Source organism: Monodelphis domestica, chromosome 3 (assembly GCF_027887165.1).
Source record: "Monodelphis domestica isolate mMonDom1 chromosome 3, mMonDom1.pri, whole genome shotgun sequence".
Lineage (NCBI taxonomy): Eukaryota > Metazoa > Chordata > Mammalia > Didelphimorphia > Didelphidae > Monodelphis > Monodelphis domestica.
Window position 1 is genome coordinate 377,778,167 of NC_077229.1, and position 16,157 is coordinate 377,794,323.

The 16,157-nt window shown below is 34.2% G+C and overlaps 1 protein-coding gene across 1 annotated transcript in view; it reads left to right on the forward strand.

Annotated features, from left to right (window-relative positions):
• Positions 1 to 16,157, forward strand: part of DNAH5 (dynein axonemal heavy chain 5) — a 439,069-nt gene that overhangs the window by 369,399 nt on the left and 53,513 nt on the right. The window contains exons 66-68 of the mRNA XM_001372730.4: positions 7,740 to 7,983; positions 10,253 to 10,367; positions 14,131 to 14,321. Coding sequence (XP_001372767.4) covers positions 7,740 to 7,983; positions 10,253 to 10,367; positions 14,131 to 14,321 — 550 coding nt within the window. The remainder of the gene's footprint in view (positions 1 to 7,739; positions 7,984 to 10,252; positions 10,368 to 14,130; positions 14,322 to 16,157) is intronic.

Genomic DNA, 16,157 nt, shown 5'->3' on the forward strand with positions numbered 1-16,157 from the left:
GATCTTTTGCCTGTATTGCCATAAAGATTTCTGAACTTTAGAAATGACTAGACAAACTGGCAAAGAATTCAACGTTTTAGCAATGCTATGTAATGTGATAATGAGACTTGTGGAGAAGAGAATCCCGAATAGATTTCATCTTGAGAGCCATGCCTAAGTTGGGGTTGTCAGGAGTTTTTGCAGGGGCATCCCCTGTCATGGAGGCAACCCCTTTGTATCCTGGAGCTCTTGCAGTCTGCTATTTCAGAATGGTGCTAATTGGAACTTATGGGATGGAAAGAGATTAATGAGAGCTAACTTGCATATTGGTGAGGTCAGAATTAATAGTTGCTTAGGTGCAATTCTTCTTTTTACCATCTAGTGGAATTAGCTCTACACTCCCTGATTCCTAGATGAACTATATATAGCTTATTTGCTACTTGTCCAACGTTATTTCCTTCTAGCCAGGCCATGAAGAGAAGGAAAGAGAGACAGAGATCTATCCTTTCTCTCTGCTAGGCAAACATAGCCAGTTTTTATATTGTTTACTTCTCTACTTTGCCTTCTTATACATGTTTATTTGCCTGATAAATGCAAAATCTGATAGCTACTCATACCCTTTATTTTTATAACTAATATCAGCTCAGAGAGAAAGAGAGCAAGAAGAGCTCAATCCATCGAGGACATTGGAAATATTATCCTTCCTTTAGCAGAGAGATGAAATATAGGGGAGGTATCGAAACAAATTCAGTTTGAATTTCACATAAGTAGGAAGGTATCTCATAATTATATCCCTTAGAATAACTGAGAAAAGTTCTTGAATTAAATGAGAGTTTGAAAGGCTAAGCCACAGTTAGCATGGTAATGGGGGCTTTCAGTTTCACTTACATAAGAATGAAATATATCTTCCTGCAACTTCAACCTATTGTTTCTTGGTGTTCCCCTTGAGGTCTACTCCTTCTTCTAGGTGCTAGCTAGCCTTTTAAAATTTTGAAGATGATTGTTGTATCTCTTCTATCAGGCTAAACATATCCATATTCTTTATTTGTTCCTCATAAAGTATGATCTCAAGATTGATCATCATATGATAATGTCAACAATTTAACATAATAATTTAGATCTCTTCTGACTAGGGCAGAGAACAATAGGACAATCACCTTCACAATTCCCAACATTAAGAATCTCTTCATATAGCTTATGTGAATTGTAATTCACATAAATTATTTTGCCCGAGTTCTTGGCCTATATTGATATTTCAGTTCATTAAAACAATTTTCAATTAACACTATATAATTGGCACTTACATAGTGCTTATGATTTGTCAGAATAATTTAATTTAATCATACATATCATAAAGTCAAATAGGTATTATTATCCTCTTTACAGAGAGGTTGATACTTGGTTTAGTGATTTTTCCATAGTAACATATCTCATAAGTGTTAGAGGTGGAATTTATAGCAGAAGATTGTATGTTAATGTTGGAATTATCTATTGTAACCAATATCTGAAAAAAAAGCGTTCTATTGAAACCATATCCAGAAAGTAGTTATTCAGTTTCAGCATAAAGACTTGAAATGAGGGGAAGTGCATTAAGGCTGCCAGTTCCATATTTGGATAGTTCTAATTGAGAGGATGAAAACACAGGTTTCTCTGAACATAAAAGTTAGCATGTTCCAGAATTCAGTCTTCTTGTCTAGTCAGAGCTCATCACCTTGAATTTTGAAGCTGATTTTGGAGCCTATTTAAGACATTAAGTTTCATCTAATTAGATTAAGCCCAGGGTACTAGTCTATCTGGAACTTTGCAGATTCTCTTTTATGTTACCCATCCTTCCTTTTAGCTTTGTGACATTAATAAATCTAAGAAACATAATATGTATGCCTATATTAAAGGTACCAATAAAGCTGTTTTATAATAAAGAGTCTAGAATCTTGAGGGATCCTACTAGAGACCTTCCTGATGTTGGACCATTATTAATCATTAAATGTTCAATGCAAGTATTTACCCTAGAGGAATGAAAAAAGATTTTATTAATTAAAATGAGATTATTTTGACCAGAGCTGTCCTTAAAGATATGCTGATACTTTTAAATCATTGTTTCTTTGCCTATATTTTCATTAATGTTCTTTTAATATTATGATCTAGATTTCTGTTAGAAATCAAAGTCAAGTTCACTGTCCTTTAGGGTGCAGACTTCATTTTCTTCCATTAAAAAAAAAAGATATATTTGTCTGTTTGGTTCAGCAATCCAATCTACTGTTTTCCTCATGATTTTAGGAAATAGTTCTAGGCCAAGTACCAAGACCTCCTCCAGGATGTTTAGGTGCTCATTTACTGGCTCATTCCTTGTCTTGGATATCAATTTCCCATTAACCATTTTTATGTTCCTTATAGTCCAACAATTATTCTTTTTGAGAAGAAAATTAAACAAGAGCACAATTATAGTTGGATTGTTTCATTTAGCTCACACAGTGGCCCTATGCCTTCCTTCATCTTCTTTACCAATATAGCTATACATAGACCCGCAGAGATACACTAGTCATTTTTTTGTTTTTCTTTGCATTCTACACCAGCCTCATTACAGTTTGAAATTTAGCACTCCTGACACGATTCTTCTAAAAATATATTTATGTTGTCCTTAGCACAGCTAGTCTAAAATCTTAGTACTCCTGACACTATTCTTACAGATCCATAGCAATATGGTGACAGTGGAACACAAGCTCTGATAGGTCCTCCCAAACTGGAAACATTTAAATGGGGATATGATAATGTATTATGTTCCTGTCATCCAAAATTCAGCCTTAATAAAATGCAGTGGTTTTTAGCAGAGATATATTGTATTACTTAACAGCATTATTTTCTTAAGGGATCATAACAATATTTTTCTTAATCCTTTTCAAAAATTCCTATGCCAACCCAAAATAAGATTCTTAATTGAGCACAAAATAGCATTGTCCACTATGTAAGCACTTGTTTAATTAACTGTGTACCACTGAGTTGTTTTACCTTATGTTCAGTTCTTGTTAGTTTACTGTCTGAATCACATTCTTATTTGTATACGATTTACAGAATCAACTTGAGGTAAAATTATGAGACAGACGAAATGCCCAATCTATATTCAATTTAATTACCTTTACTCCCACATCCATGCTCACTATAAATTATTTCTCCTGTGGCCTCTTGCCCTGTATCGTCCATGACAGGACTGACAGTTGCTAGCGATTAGGCAATAACGTGGTTAAATGCTGGAGAAGGAAGAGCAATCTCAGCCTGGAGCTGAAGAGTTCCGTATTAAAGCACAGTGCCATTTAAAGCCATTGTTAACAAATTAGGAATGTCCTTAACTAAAACTGTAAGGAACCCACTGGAGGCTTTAACATTTAGCCTGCTCCTGCATCAAGGCTTAGACTAGCATACGCTCCTGCACTCTAGAACTGAGCAGCCTATCTTCTGCTAAGGGCTGTCCTGATTGATAGAAACTTGCAGAATAACTACCAATGATAACCAACAGAGAGATATGGACTCGGACAGGAACCTTGTCCTGGGCAACTTCAGGAAAGATGCTGATGTGGTCAGAGCTTAGAGTGTGTCAAGCCTCCTGTGAGTCCTGTTCCATCCCATCCTCCCCAGAGGACTGCCCCCTCTACCATTCCACTATGCACCCATCCTAGCATTTGATCAGTGTTGCTGTGAGGAGCTAAGGTGTGGAATGCTGCTACCTCTGAAAAAGAAAAGATGAACCTAGTACTTTTCTGCTGGAGATAATAGGATTGAATTGGATCATGGGTGCAGGTAGAGGGGTGCATCGATAGGGCAAGGAGAATGGACATCTTCCTGTGAGACAGCGATGAAAGAGGAGACAGAGGAAGACTACATCTCAATCAAGTGAGAGGAGGAGAGGAAAAGAGGGAGCTCTAGGCAAATGGCCTCTTTTATTGAGAGGTGTTTGAGGCAGGGTTCTCAGCTGAGAGAGTGGAAGGAGGAGTGCTATGAGAGATTTGAGAGGGGATGAAAAGTTTAGAATATCCACTGTGATAAGGGGAATAGTGAATCAATTTGAGAGGCATAAAAGAGTATCTTTGCTACAATTAGGAAACAGTTGAGATTATTTGATTTTTCTTGAGATAATGACAAATGAGGATCAATTGGAAAAATGGGTTTACTTAACTTGGAGGAGAGAAAACTAAGAAAGGATACATTAGTCATTTTCACATTTTTAAAGGGCTATAACATAGAAGAGGGATGGCAGACTCATACCTCCAAGTTGGTATACTTAGGAACAATGGTCAAAGTAGGAGAAAGTTATATTTAGTCATAATGTTAGTACTACTGATTCTGCGTTGCCACTCCACCTGTGATTTATCATTTCTAGGTTCTCATTTGCCTCAAGGGCTTCACTGACTTGCTCTGGGAAATCAGTTTCTGGGACAGCTTACTAATGCAAAATCCAAACTGGATTTGTGTGCCACTTACCCCCTCATCTTTACCTTAACTCTCTGATGAAAGAAGGATAATATTTCTGATATTTTAAAAAAATTCAATCTCTCTTACAAGATCTCTCTTTTTCTCTAAGCTAGCATTAATCACAAAATCAAGGCTGAAGGTGGCCACCAAACTTTGTATTTGTCAAGAAAATGGACTTACATAGGATGACAAAGCATAAAAGTAAACAATATAAGCACAAATTGCTTTTGGACTGTAGCTAGGAAGGTCAAGCTAATGTTTCTCCTTTCTCTTCATCCTCTGTTCTGAAGAAAGCTAACAGGGACAATAGTGAGTTTCCCACATTCCATATCAGAATTGGGGGGGAGGGGAATAATTTCTTTTGTAGCTTGTAAGAAGAAACTAGGACCCAGGTAGCTACAATTCAGACCTCACCAATTTGCCAGTCAGTTCTCAATAATTTCTGTCCATACCAATAGTATTCTCTCTATTCTGAAACAGTAGCCTTCCAAAGTCTAAAGGCACAAAGGACTAAGGGTAGCAGGAAGTGTATCCCATGCCAGAGAGTATGCCTCTACCACCTCAAGGCAACCCCAACTCAGGCATGGCTCTCAGAATGGAATCTCATTGGTTTTTCTTTACCCATAAATTTCAATGTCGTTATTAAACTTCACCAAACTGGTGAATTCTTTGATATATTCTGGTCAGTCATTTCTAGAATCAGAGTACTTGATGGACTTGTGTGATGGAATTGCATCACTCTGACTTCATAACTGTAGGCAGAGGCCAACCTCAGAGATTAATATGTGATGGAACAGTGTCTCTCTGGCCCCAGAAGGCAAGACTATTGCATTAGCTTTCTAATTACTGTCCCTTCTTCCAATTTGTTCAATTCATCCTCCACACAGTTGTCAAGATAATCTTCCTGATGCAGAAGTCTAATCATGTTATTCTTCAACTCAAAAATACTCAAAGGCTCTCTGCTGTCACTAGGAGAAAACAAAAGTCTTAGTCTTTTATTTAAAGACTTCTTCAATCTGGTTTCAATCGACTTTCCCAGAAATATTTAATTTTACTCTCATATATTTCAGTTGAACAGTCCTGTTTTGTATTCCTTAAGCTTGACATTCTATCTCAAGTCTTTCCTTTTGCAGAGTCTATCCTGCATGTCTAGAATTCACTAGCTTTTCACTCTTGCCTTTTAGAATCTTTCATTTTCTTTAAGATTATCCCCAAGTCTCAATTGTTAATGGTTTTTTTTTTCTCTCCTCAAATTATCTTGTATTTGTTTATTATCAAATAATAAGGTTCACTTATCTATGGCCTTGTTGTAACTCCCTAATATAAGTGAAGAAATGTAAGTTCCATTAAAATGAAGACTCTTCTTCATTATTTTGTATCCTTAGTGTCCAGGTCAGAGTCTCAGATATAGTAAGTGCTTATACTTATTGAAATGGAATGAACTAAAATGAAGTGCCAATTTAAATATATTACTGATTCCTATAAGTCTGTGGATCATAATCCATATTTGTCATCACTTCTAGTCTAGGTCCTTTGAATTTCCCCCAATGGAGGACTATTACCATCCTTCCTTCAAATATAGGATCCAATAAAATCAATTTAAATACTCCAAAATTCTTTTAACCATTATCAGTAATTGGTGAGTAGCTAAGAGTCATTTGTAGAAGCACACATCTGCAAGGTCCATTTATGTGCTATTTAAAAAAAAGAGAATTAATATTACAAATGTATTCTTGGTCATCAATCTTCATGCTCCCTCTCTAAGATGTAGTCAGTTTTCTTGACTATAAAGCTTAACCAATTTTGGAAATGTTCCTAAATCTATTAAGAGAAAACCAGCAATTTGATCTATGGAGGATATGGTCTAAGAGGGAATATCTTTTTGCTAACAAAATTATAAAAGGCTGTGTCCTTGACTTGTCATCAAACAAATCAAGAGTTATAAACCTTTTATTTACCACCTGAAAGAATAAAAATCCTTACCTTATTGGGCATCAATTTCCTCATCTGTAGAATGAAGGGTAATAACTAGATGTCCTTGAGGATTCCTTCCAACTTCTTTATGATCTAAAAAAATATTTATTTTCAAAGGACTTAGATTAGGAAGGGATCTTAGAAGTAATCTGGTTGAACCACCTTGCTTTACAAATGAGGAGTTTGAATCCTAGGGAACGAAAGTAAATTGACTCATCCAACATCATACACATGGCTAATGAGTAGCACACTTGGGATTTGAACCTTGGTCTTCTTATAAATCCATTGACCTCACTATGCTCTGAAATAGATAGTAAATGAAATAAATAGGAAAATAAAATATTGTTTTTTCACTTTCATTTTATGATATTTCCTGTTGAAATAGGAATTGCTATAGTAATAGTGATTTCATCATTCCTGAAGATGCAAAGCAATTAGAATAGGAGGCATTAACTAGTGCTCATTTTCTATCACTCTTTTTGACCTACAATTTCTATAGAACTCTTTCTGCCATTTAATTATTTTACACTCTTACAAGGCTAAGGGTTAGGCATATACAATTTGAAAGTTTTCCTGAAATTCAAGAAGGTGGTTCTTTACTCAAACTCATTGGGATGTGAAATAAATTTATATACTCTATATTAGCAATATATCTCTTTACTGAGTGAAACAAAATGTAAGCAGACACTATTTGAAGTTAGTATTTTAGTGCAGTCAAAGACAAATAGTGATGAAACTTGCAGGATGCATATCAACTTAGAAAACAACAAATTAACATTATATATATATATATATATATATATTACTTTTTCATGGAATATTTCTTAATTATATTTTATTGTTCCAGAGAACTGTGCAGTGTTGCAGGCCTTATATGACCAGAAACTATGAATTTGACACCTTGGCTTTAGAGCATATGCCTCAACAGTTAACAATAACAACAAAAACAACAACAATAATAGATAACATTTATATATTGTTTATTGCATGCCAGGCACCAGGGACTAAAATAAGTATTTTACAATTATTTAATTTCATCCTAATAACAACCCTGGGAAATGCTCTTATTATTCCCAGTTTCTCCATATGGAAACTGAAGCAAATAGAGGTTGAGAGATCTGCCCCAGGTCTCATAGCTAGATAAGTGTCTTTGACTGGATTTGAACTCAGGTTTTTCCTGCCTTGAGGTCTGTACTCTATCCTTTTTTGACACTTGGGTATATTCAGATTCAGTTCCTAAAGGTCTTTAACAAATATTGTGTGCTGTTTCTGTGTGGATATTAACTTGGAGAAAGAAAAATTGTATTTATGAAAATTAACAGGAACTGGAAAAGGAAAGAACTAATCTTATGGAAGATGTAACAGCAAACAAAAGAAAGATGAAAGAGTTGGAGGACAATTTGCTTTATCGTCTGACAAGTACAAAAGGGTCATTGGTGGAAGATGAGAGTCTCATTATTGTGCTGAATAATACTAAAAAGACTGCAGAAGAAGTGACACAGAAGCTTGAGATTTCTGCTGAGACAGAAATACAGATTAACACAGCCCGGGAGGAATATAGGCCTGGTGAGTTTCATAATGAAAGTCAAATGTCACAGAAACATGAAGCGAGGACAAAGGGGAGTTAAAGGAAGTGAATGAAAATAAGCAAGGTATATAAAGGTGTCTGAAAATGTAAGTTAATATAATGGCTTTTTCTTATGGGGTTTCATTTTGGAAATATCCTCATCAATTTGAGCTTTCTTCTTAAGAGTGGGTGAATTTTTTTATGTGTCTGTCTGTAGTTCCTTGAAGTAAAAAGTTGGCATGAATTTTTAAAACTCTATCACAACATTTTCTTTTTCTTTTTTAAATTTAATTTTATTATTTTTTAATTTTAATTACAAATTTCCACACAAGTTTTCCAAATTTATGTGATATAAATTGTTTCTTTTCCTTTTTCCTTCCTGCCTCCCCAAAATGGCAAGCAATTCATCTGGGTTATACATGTATTATCATGCAAAACATATTTCCATGTTATTCATTTTTATATGGGAATAATCTTATAAAGCCAAAACCCCCAAACATAATCCCAAATAAATAAGTAATAAATCAAATGTTTTCATCTACAGTCCTACGCCAACAGTTCTTTCTCAGGATGTGGATAGCATTCTTTGTCATAAGTCCCTCAGAATCCCTGGATCATTGTATTCCTGATATTAGCAAAGTCTATAACATTTAATCATTCCAAGTCTTGCTGTTACTGTGTACAATGTTTTCCTGGTTCTATTTATTTCACTGGCTCAGTTCATGTAGGTCTTTCTGACATTTTCTGAAATCATCCTGTTCATCATCCCTTGTAGCACAATAGTATTCCATCACCAATATGTACAACAATTTGTTCAGCCATTCCCGAATTGAAGGATGTTCCTTTAGTTTCCAATTCTTTGTCACCATAAAAACAGCTATAAATATTTTTGTGAAAACTTGTCCTTTCCTATTTAAAAAAAACAAAAGCTTTTTGGTATACAGACTTAGTAGTGGTATTACTGGATCAAAGGGTATGCATTCTCTTAGAGTCCTTTGGGCATAATTCCAAATTACCTTCCAAAATGGTTAAATTCACAACTTCACCAGCAATACATTAGTGTCCCAATTTTGCCACATTCCCTCAAACATTTGTCATTTGCATTTACTGTCATACTGGCCAATCTGATAGGTATGAGGTGGTGCATCAGAGTTCTTTTAATTTGCATTTCTTCAACCAAGAGTGCTTGAGAATAATTTTTTATGATTATTGATAGCTTTGATTTCTTCATCTGACAACTGCCTATTCATATCCTTTGACCATTTATTAATAAGGGAATGACTTGTTTTCTTATAAATTTGACTTAGTTCTTTTTGTATTTGAGAATTGAGAACTTTATCAGAAAAATTTGTTATAAAATGTTTTCCTATTTTGTTCTTTCCCTTCAATCACACAATTTCCTCACATTTTTCAAGTCATCAAAAGAAAATAGATTTTTTTGTGCTTTTCTGCAAACTGAGAAGCAAAGAGTTACCATGTTTCTACTACTGTTTCTAAGGCCAAAAATCATATTGTTTAGATGGTTGTCCTGATGAGGCCAATAACACAAGCATGCTCTATTTGCAGGTCTTCCAGTATCATCATTCTGTGACTATAAAAATCATCTCTACCTCAACCAACTGTTTTGAAAAATAATTACCCCTGGCCACAGGGAGAATTAGGGAAAAGATAGAGCCATGGGAGACACCATCTCCACTACTTAGAAGAATGATCAAATACACTGACCCTATATATAATATCTTTAGAGATGAAGAATAATCAATTGTCATTGTAGCCAGGGGGCTGCTCCCTTTAGTTTTAGAGACTAAACCATCAATAATTATTATGAAGTTTAAGACATGACTGGTAGACAGGTTCTACCCTGGCACCTTTAAAACAGCCTCATCTTAAGCCCTGGAGCAGAAACTCTATGGGAATTTTTGGATTCTTTTTTCATTCTCTCTGTCTCTCTCATTTCCTTTCCCTTCTTAAAAAGAGATGATAATTATATAGTTATTAAGGAGTTGGATATTCTAAGGGGAAAAAGCACAACTGAAAAATAATTTTGGTTTTTGTACTTTTTAATGACTACCATGAACCATGTATTTTAGGAATAAATTGACAAGAAATTCATATTGCTATGATCTAGTGGCAAGTATTGCTTGATTTTCATTAGGCATGCAAATCAAAATAATTGTTCTATTCTATTCAAAGTTATGCTTATCTATTTTTATGTGTAATTTATTCCCTTTTCATGAAGTACAACCTTATTTTTTTTTCCCTTACCAGTGGCAACAAGGGGAAGCATACTCTATTTCCTCATCACAGAGATGAGTGTGGTTAATGTGATGTATCAGACTTCACTGCGGCAGTTTCTGGGGTTATTTGACCTTTCCTTGGCCAGGTACTATTACACACAAGAAGCTGAGTTGAATTTTTACATCTTTGGGTCCTGGTGGTTACTTGGCAATTTTAATTACAAGCATGTAGCCTTTATGAATGGTTCTGAATGGCCTATTGGGTTTAAATTTTTTACAAAGTTTAAATAAGTATTTAGAACCTGGAAATCAGGCATTAAACCTAAACAAGGAAATAAAAGCATGTCTGTCTTAGAAAACTGACAAGAAGCTGTGTTACCACTGGAACTTAGAGCTCAGGCTAGGATCACTGAGAACAGCCACATGTGTTTTCTCTAGTTCTCCAAATTTATTTTTAGATTTATCAAGTAGCCTAAAAATTCAGTATTATTAATCTTTCCAAAGACTAGTCACCTGAAGTTATCAGAAGTGCTTTAGCAACAACATGCAACCAGTCAGCAAAGTCAGTTAAGTCTTTAGTAAGTAAATACCATTTGCAAGGTACTATGCTAAACTCTGCCCTCAAAGACTCGATAATCTAATGAGGGAGACAACAAACAACTGCATACAAACAAGCTAGATTCACCTAAATTCTGTAGAAAATATGACTTTAGATGGGATTAAAGAAGCCAGAGAAACCAGGAATAAGAGATGCTAAGAAGAGCACCAAAGGCGTGGAGAACAGCCAAAGAAAATTCCTGGAGAATAGAGATAACATAGGCATAAAAATCAGTTTATCACTAAGCAAGAATAACAGGTTAAAGCAGAAAACCACCAGATGCTGCTTCTTCCTTTTTGTCATACATTCTTATAGAATAGAATCCAAGGTGAATTCCTCACACCAGCCCTGCATTGATTTCTTTTCCCCTTCCCCCCAATATTCCCAGAGTTAGGAATAATTGGTGGTACCTCACTGTTTCATACCCCTGAGTTCCTAATTATGGTTCTTAAGATAACTACAGAAGACAAAAGACATTGTGCATCAATTTGAAGTAACAAAATCAAATGATTAAATTAAGGGAAAAGAGTATATGCACTTCAAATATCAAAACAAGCTAAAATAGTTATAGATGAAATAATATTTAAGACAGAATCCATGATCATCCTATTCAAAGATATATGTAGATAAATAAAGTACATATCACATGTTAGTAATGTTAACTTGGAAATAACACAGAACTACCAAAGAAGTAAGAAAAAACACTATTTAATCAGGATAGTGATAAGTCCAATATTTGGCCCTTTCCTCATAGTCTGGTGCCACAACTTTTACAGGGTTTACACCCTGGACTCTGGGGACATTATCCCCGGGAGTGCTATCCCAGTAGATGATGACTCCAAGGAACAAAAGAATTTGGAGAACCTATATACCATTTGGGGGACCCAGAGGGGAAGGGAAAGATGATTATTACAATGGTTACAAGGAAATGAGAGTGTTCAAACTACACTGACAGAATATAGGCAAGCTTGAGAAAAGAGTCATAGCTAGCAGCTAGGGTGTAAGAGAAGGGGCTGCTTACAATGGTGGTCCCTGCCCAGGTATGGGTCTTCTTCTTGGGAAAGGGTCTCTGATACAATAGGGTCCATTATTTAGTCTGAAACTGCTAGCCTGAGATTCCCTTCAGGGTAGATTCTCACAGGAACAGAGAAAAAGTATAAACTTTGGGTCTTTAACTTAGAAGCTAGTCCTAAAACTTGGGGTTCATCAGATCTTACTAGGCTACAAGTTTGGGGTTTCTAGATTCCATGTTGTCAGTAAAAAATAGAAAAAAAAGATCTGGACAAGCAGAACTGTTTAGGTCAATTTCTTTTCTTTTAAAAAATTTCTTGTCATGCAAAATATACTTTCATATTGGTTATTGTTGTAAGAGCACACTCATTTATATAACCAAACCCCAAAAATGTTATCATAAATACATTGTTATGAAAGATGACTCCAACAGTTCTTTCCTTGGAGGTAGATAGCATTCTCTGTCATAAGTCTTTCAGGTTTGAACCAGATTATTGCATTGCTAAGAATAGCTGAGTTTTCACAGATAATCATTGTACAATATTGCTGTTACTGTGTACCATATTCTCTCAGTTCTGCTTATTTCACTCTGCATCAGTTCCTGCAGATCTCCCCATCTTTTTCAGAAATCATCCTGCTTATCATTTCTTATAGTACAATAGTATTCCATTACCAACATGTACCACATTTTGTTCAGCCATTCCCCATTGATGGACATCGCCTCAATTTCCAATTCTCAGTTCTCAATTCCAATATTTTTGTACAAGTAGATCCTTTCTACTTTTTATTATCTCTTTGGGAAACAGACCCAGTAGTGGCATTACTGGATCAAAGGGTATGCACAGTTTTATAGTTGGACTAATTTCTAATTAGGAAAAGAAGTCAAGCAGAGACTAGAAAAACTACATCCGATAGAATAATTTGACGATTCATTAAAACTATAAAGAAGAAGCAAATTGCTTGTTCTTAGACAGTACTCCATCTTTGTTAAGGATATGTCTCCAAATTGTTCCTTATATCATTTAAAAAGCTTAAAATGGTGGGAAGATAATGAAGATCCAATGACCTACTCTTTTTTATTAAATGATAAGGTTCAACTATGAACCATAAAATGAATTTCTTGACAAAAAGGTGTATATTTTAATAGTCATTTATCCAGAGTTTCTGGCTATTAAGGGCTCTATATATTTTGACCAAGATTTTGAGATTTCACAACTCTTGCTAATACGATTTCCTTGCTAATACAATGTCCCCCCTTGTGAGAGTGCTTTTGTAAAGATGTGGACAGCTTAGAGGAGATCTTTTGAAGTCTTTGCTATTTATTTTTACTTTGGTATTTGTAAAAATTAAAGTTAGTGTACAATAATAAGAATATTATATTTAAGAGGTTTTTAAATGATCATTAAAAGTAAAGGAATGAAAAGGTAGCAAAATAAAAAAAAAATGTGCCCATAGCTAATCAACCTATTAAAAAACCTCACTTACCACCATAGTCACAAACCAGGAAGCAAAGAGGGTGAGACCAGGAATCCCACTGAATTTTATCCCTCTGTCTACAGAAAGTATGTAATGACAGGAAGTCAATGGGCTCCTAGGAAATGCAGTTTTTAGGTTAACAGATTTCCAATTACACATATTCAATATGGGGAGCCGGCAGAGAAGCGATTTCTTTTCTTTGAATCCAAAAGTCAACTCTTGCTAGTGGGAGGCAAAAGGGCTCACTACCAGGAAAAACTTCCTAATAATTAGAACTGTCCCAAAATGTAGTAGACTGTCTTAATAGTCAGGTTATATATACATATATGTATATTATATACACATACATATATATAGATATATACATTATATATAAGCAATTAATGAGCATTTATCATGGACATTAGAGATATAATTCATGTCTTAGAAGAGTTAAACTAGTTACTTTTTTCAGGACCTTCCAAAAATTAATTAATTTACTAATATACTGTGATCTGACATTGAATATGCAGATAAAACACTGTAAAATGTTCAAGAAATGTGTTTTTTTAGCTTCTAATTAATCTTCATACATTAGAATTACCAGAATATTATCAAAAGAAACAACACCTAATTTGACTTGGACAAAGGTGAGATGCTTCATGTTATTTCAGTTGTAGAGAATTGTTGTTACTGTAATGGGCAGCCTGGATACTCTTGATATGTGGAAATGAGATTTGGTTCTAAAAGGTTACTTATTCTTTATTGGAGAAGTTTTTGTTTTTTAAAGTAGACAATTGAAAAGGGCAGTGAAATAAACCAGGTTTAAATGTTCTTTTTCGTAGGTCTGTCAAGAGTCCAATTACAAGCAAGAGAATTGCTAATATTATTGAACACATGACCTATGAGGTTTATAAATATGCCGCTCGAGGATTGTATGAAGAGCATAAGTTCTTGTTCACCTTGCTGCTTACTCTGAAGATTGATATACAGAGAAACAGAATAAAACATGAAGAGTTTCTCACTCTTATTAAAGGTCAATGGAACAATTACATAGTGGGAGTAGTGGGAATTATTGTGAATGTCCTTCAAAGGAGCTCTCTTTTCCTCATATAATTTCCTCTTGTTTTTAATTTAAGATTTGATGCATTGCAACTTGATGTGAATAAAATTGCAATACAGAAGAAAGAATAATATCCTGTTTTAGTTGAATTCCATAATACTTTAATTCTATATAATTTAGAATTAATAATATTCTAGGTTAGAATAATTTGGGAAAATAAATATTTACTTTTTCATTTAAAAATTGTTATAGAGATGTCTGTCATCTTGGACTTCTTAACAATTCTTTTAACTTATAAATATTTTTTCTTTGCAATGGGTTATCATTTACATGTTGATAGTTGTTGGCTTAAAATAGATTCAAAAATAAATACATTGCTTAATTTTCCAGAGGAATAAAAATGTATGATTGCCCACTTTGGGGGGGATTTAATATTTATATTTGTATGCCATAGAATCAGGTATAATACACTTGAAGCTAAAAGTGATTTTAGGTGGCATCTGGTCAAAGGCCCTGATTTTATATATGTGGAAACTAACATTCAGAAAAGTTAAATGGTATTCTCCAAGTCTTAGGGGTAGTTAATGGCTGAGCTCAAACCTACATCTTCCAGCTCTAAATCCTGTGCTTTCTTCTACTTTATAACCCTTTGCAAGTCATCTAAATGGTACAGTGCATAGGATGCTGCACTTGAATTCAGAAATACTTGATTTCTAATCTGGCTCTAATGCTTACTAACTATGTGACTTTGGTCACATCCCTTAACTTCTTTCTCTTTCTCGCACTGTTTTTTCATCTATATAAAATAATGAAAATAATGGCACTTTACCTCCAGGGATTATTGTGAGCATAAGATGATAAAGCATATGCAAAGTACTTTGAAGACCTTAAAACATAATATAAATGCTATCACTACTACGATAACCACCATCATCATTTTTAGAGCCTTTAAATATTATCTATTAAGATAAAAGTATTTGAATATTGTCCCTAACTGTCTCTAGTTTTCTTTTTTGTATATTTAATAAAAATAATAAAAAAGGATGGAATAGTACAAGACTCTAAATTACTTTTGAAGTAGCAGCAGGTAGTTGGAAAATTAGAGTGAAATAATTTTCAATTATCCTTGGAATTTGATTGCAGATTATTTTGAATTTTCATTTGGTTTGTTAATGTTTTTCTAACAACAGTCCCTTTGGCTAGGCGTGTTTTAATGTAAGTATAAGAATGATTGCGATATGAGCTTTGTAGATATATTTTATAAATATATTCATATCAGTTTAAACTAACTTTCCAGCAGTTCAGATTAACATTGGTAGACTTTGGGGGTCTATAGTGAATGACTGAGATAAGTAAAGTAGTGCAACAGTTCAAAATATATTAAAGAAATAGCTGATGTTTAAGAACACATCCAATACATTTTTCTAAACACTTGAAGGCTTTTTTTTTCTCCTAGCCTCTTCATTATAAACTAATTCTCTTCATTTTGTGAAAAATGGAAGAGTTGCCATGGCAATTGGATGGAAATTTATTTAACTAGCTATCTTATATCTTTAGGAACTGCCTTAAATTGTAACAGTTTTTTTTTTTGCTAGCTTACCAATGCTGTTTATTAAAATATTTTTAGAACTTTATGAATACATTTGATTCTATAGGAACATGTTGAAGTAAATCTGGAAAAAGGATTGATCTGGTAACATTATAACTGGATAAAGAAGGCATTTGCTCAATAAATATCATGATCAAAAATAATAAATAAATACCTGGTATTTTTGAGTTCTTAATAAATTATGACAAAATCAATCTCAG